The following is a 4,684-nucleotide window of genomic DNA, read 5'->3' as shown; positions in this document are numbered from 1 at the left end:
AGTAACGAGACCCACTTACCAACAGTAACGTTTTCAACATTATACAGAATGGGTCGCTTTACCTTACTGGCAGCGCTTTTCGCTGGATTAGTATGTTTGATCGATCTTTCTCCAGCCTTAGCCCATCCAAGTGCAATTAAACCGGTAAGTTTTGGTTACAAATTTTTAGTTGTATACAGCTCAACAGTTGTTTCTCTACTTATGTTGGAATCCAGCCTACCGATGCGTCGCAAATGCCAAACATCCCCAGTCCGGGCGATTTTCCCAGGCCACCCGGAATGCTGCACAATCGGGTAAGCCGGAACCGACCAAATCTAAAACATGAGTTCCGTTCTCAACCAACTATCATCTCGTATCACAGGTATCACGTCAGGCTCCACCTGAAATTCCCGGACAAGATCAATTCCCTCCACCGCCGCCGCCACCGCCCCAGATGCCTCAGATGGTTTGATTCCTTTACCCACGGCAATGTACACGCTTTCTCGAACGCTTCATCTTACGTCCTATCCAACACACACTTTTCCACACTTCCATTTACACCACCATCCTCTTACAGAGATCCCGTCGAAACGCTAGGACATCGATCGAAATGACCAACATTCTGCCGGCACTTGAAACCATATCGTACATTTCGGTGGCACGTGACAAACGAGCCGCCAAGGGCACTGGAGGCAAGCTACCCAGTAAGGCTGGATGAAAAGCAGAAGAGCAAACCTGATTCCTTCAACGATGTTTCTTAGCTGATGAGTTCGCTTTCCCTTTGTTGCCCGTTATCCATAATATATAGGGGGTGTGACGAATAGCATATTCATATGTACTACAATCAAATAAATTACCATGCAAGCAATGAATGAAACACACGTTTACACTCTTCTTTCTATCTTATTTCATGTGAGTCTGAAAAGCAATTAAACAAAGCGTTTTACCAGGTTCATTTCATTTGCATTAGATCTAAAAGAAGGTTGGAAACTAGGATCTTATAACAATGTACACGTACTACATTATAAATAACATGGCTGTAACAAAGTAATTGACAACTGTTGAAAGATCTTTTAACAAGTTTGAGAGGAATTACAAAAAAACGCCTAGCAGATTATCCACTTATCGAGGTGAAAAATTGACGTATTGAGTGCGCGAAATTATTTGCGACTCCGACCAGTTGGTGCAAGTTCGGGTCGATAATTTAACCTACTTTGACCCGAGCCGACCCGAGCTCACTGCGGTCCGATTTGATGCGAAATCGCTGCACCAACGGGTTAAAGTCACTTATGCCTACTTGACTCCTACCGGAATCGTTGCACCTACTGAACCTAGTGGAACCTTTCGGATCGTCCATACTCCGGTTCGCTTACGGATGGCTCCGACCCGGTAGGTTTGAGTTGATCCGCCCATCACTAATACAAGTGCTTAAGCGCTTTCTGTTAGAAAACAACAAAGCTACAGCTAAACAACAACTCCTATATTCCACAGGATGGATATCACTGTTGTTACTAAACAAAATCGGATGTTTTTTGTGAATTTTCCTTTTTCTATTATGGTACATTCACATAATTAGAAGTTGGTTCATATAGTGATACGTATGATCCGTCCGCCTAGAAATGAAGAATATTCGACTAAAACTAGCATTACCGCGTAGGTTATGGAGTCAAGAAGAATAATCACCGTGTAATACGCATTTTCTTATTCAAACAATGGTTTACAAACATTTTATTTGGCGTTACGTAACAAAAGTTTAACCCCCCTCATTTGTAACAAATCGTAACGTTTGAGGACACCCCCTCTCTCCCTTCTCAGCGTTACGTAATTTGATGGATTACGCCTTTTATAATTGTAGCGATATTGGTCATCGTAGTCGGTATACTGCTATTCGGCAGAAGCTTTTTTCTGTAAGAGATAATAGTTAGCCGAGGCGAAATGGTCACCTGCATTATTGGCAAATTAACACGTTTATGACTGACTGCCTGAATGACTTCTGATGATTAAAATATATGAAATACAATGTTTGATGCACACAATGAACATTTCATAACCTAAAATTTATGAATAAATTTCACAAAAAAGCAAACAATTAGAGGAAAAAGAATGTGTATACAGGCATATGACAATCATCTTTGATTTAGATTGTAAAATGTTTTGACAGGAGCAAATTTATGAGGCTGTGTGTTGTAAATTACTATGGTTATGTTCGGAGCTGAGAGAAAACACGTCTTGTTCGCTTGGATGCAGTAACGGAAGAGAGTTTTCTTTATTCCTAATTTTGACAACATAATTCTCTTTCTATTTGCTATAAAATTCGTTCTGCGTTTTCACCATTAAATCTAGTTCTCATGTGAAACATCTTGCGTTGGTTCATAACAACACTGTGGTGTAAGTAATAGTCGTTACAATATATTTGATTATCATCAATAAAACTATGCTTTCTGTATATTCTATCAAGTGAAAATTACTGACAGCACGCGCATTATTAAATTTTCCAACAATTTACTACATTTTAACAAAAAACTACACTTTACACACTTTACTACAGAAGTTAAATAACTATACTTAAAATTCCGCCTAAATGCAAGAACTTTAACCAAAGCGTAAAGTCATGTGTTCAGGTCCATTTTCCACCTTTTGTTTTGATGTGTTTTGTCAATTTATGTATTTTCATTTTGCCCCATAGCGAGACCATTTTACCTCGCTCAATACTTTTTACGACGTTTGATATTGATTTTTATTTCTATTTTATACATTTATGTTTGTAGTAAATACCTCTTCTACTATTTTTGTCATTGAAGCATCGATGGCCGTCAAAATATCAGTATAAAGTGGTTTACCCAATGAGATACACAGCATAATCCTTAAAAGTGCCATTTTGCCTCGCTTTCCTTTAAGCTTTTTATCCCAGCCGCCCACCAATACGGAACACATTTTGTTATAGAGAGATATTTTATTTCGAAGGGTTTATGAATACGATTCCTAACATTATATTGGATTTGTTGATTATTTGATGGCATTGCTCGCGAAGGCATAACGTTGAAGTAAGGAACTTAAATAAATCCGTGAAAAATAACGAGCAAGACAACACGCAACTGTGTGAAGAATAATTAAACATATTGCAAGTTACGCGAATAATGAGGTCCGGAGACATTCACGTAAGTCAAATATCACGTTTTACAGCCAAAATGTACTTGACTAATAATCAAAACGGTCAAAAATGCAAATTATTTGGCATTTTACAATTTATGTGTCAAATTAGTACAATTTGCTCAAAGAACTATCAAATTTAGAAACCCACGAATCTCCGAATCCGCGTATACAGAGTTTTCGAAGATTATATAGACATGTTCAGCTAGTTGTAGATTCGTTCAGGCATATATTAGACTATTTCAGCGAGATATAGAATTGTTAGGATGTAAAAGGTACCCTGTATCTCAGGGACTACCTGTATGTTATATTTAATAATAATTGAGAATCAAATGAGCAAACTCTGAATGATGAGAACAAACTTATAATTATTTGCGCACATGTTAATATTTTTATTTATTTTTGGTTTTAGTATAGTGGTAATTTGAAACAAAAAAGTAATATTTTGAACTAAGCGTTAAAAACATCTCGGATTTCTTCTGCACACTGACTGCACTTACTACACTAACTATCCTCAGAGCCCCCAAACCGACTTACTTACTCAAGGAGCTTACCCTGTAACCATTTTGTATGAGGATTCACCCGTCCGAAGTTTCTATTATATTACAAAAATCTATTGACTTATGCAGTGGCGTAAGAGAAGTTACCATAAATAATCTTCAAAAATTCTACACATTTTGATACATACAATTTTATTGAATATTTGCGCAGGGCAGCGATCGGCAAAGTATGGCTCGCGAGCCGCACGCGGGTGTTTGATTTCAAGTTGGCGGCTCTTAATCGTGCATATATTTCATATAACTTTCACGCATTTTTACTCATGGTTTATTTATTTCGAGTTGGTATATTTGAGTTCTACAAATATTTTTGTAAAAAATTGGTTTTTTGGTAGCAAAGATTGCTGCTAAAAGTCAGTTTTAGGGATATGTAATAAAAGCTATAATAAAAGCTATAATAAAAAAATATATAATAAAAGCTTCAAGGTTTAAATTAAGTTGCAATAGATAAATAAATAAGAAGGTAAGTTAAAAAAAAACAAAATAAATATATAAAGTATTTTGTTTTCAAAATATTACATTAAATATTTAGTATAAAATATTAAGTTTTTTGTATTATCTACCACGCAGGGTTTTACCATGTCTAATATTTAATAGCTGGGAAAGGAAAAAAAGATGGGAAAAAGTAGTTAGGTAGAAGAATTCGGAAAGGCGGGAACTAATGAAAATGGGACAATGAAACTTGATAACTAAACATCTTATGCACTCAATTAAATGAAGCATAGGCTCTTAAAAAGGGATCATTCTGGTCAAAAACTGTGCGACGGGAAAGGCTAGCAATTACAGTACCAACACTCACATCGATACCACATAAGCATCATTTCTCGTGAAAATTCGTTAAAAAATAAAGATTTGCGTAATACTTACGAACGTAACACGTAACTATTTAGAATGGATAAAATTCCTTATAATATGATTAACAGTTCTGTATGACTGAACAATTCGGAGCACAGAAGAAAGCCATGAAGCCATCGTAGCTAAATAAATGATGCGTTTAG

The 4,684-nt window shown here is 36.4% G+C and overlaps 1 protein-coding gene across 1 annotated transcript; it reads left to right on the top strand.

Annotated features, from left to right (window-relative positions):
- LOC1275241 (arp2/3 complex-activating protein rickA) lies at window positions 1–856 on the top strand. Its single transcript, XM_061662029.1, has 4 exons — window positions 1–144; window positions 216–293; window positions 362–445; window positions 557–856. The coding sequence occupies exons 1-4, from the start codon at window positions 49–51 to the stop codon at window positions 695–697; spliced, it is 399 nt and encodes a 132-aa protein (XP_061518013.1). The 5' UTR covers window positions 1–48; the 3' UTR covers window positions 698–856.
- The last annotated feature ends 3,828 nt before the right edge of the window (window positions 857–4,684 follow it).

The sequence above is a fragment of the Anopheles gambiae genome, chromosome 3 (assembly GCF_943734735.2).
Source record: "Anopheles gambiae chromosome 3, idAnoGambNW_F1_1, whole genome shotgun sequence".
Taxonomy (NCBI): Eukaryota; Metazoa; Arthropoda; class Insecta; order Diptera; family Culicidae; genus Anopheles; species Anopheles gambiae.
Note: the sequence above shows the minus strand (reverse complement) of the source record. Positions and strands in the feature narration are given on the sequence as shown.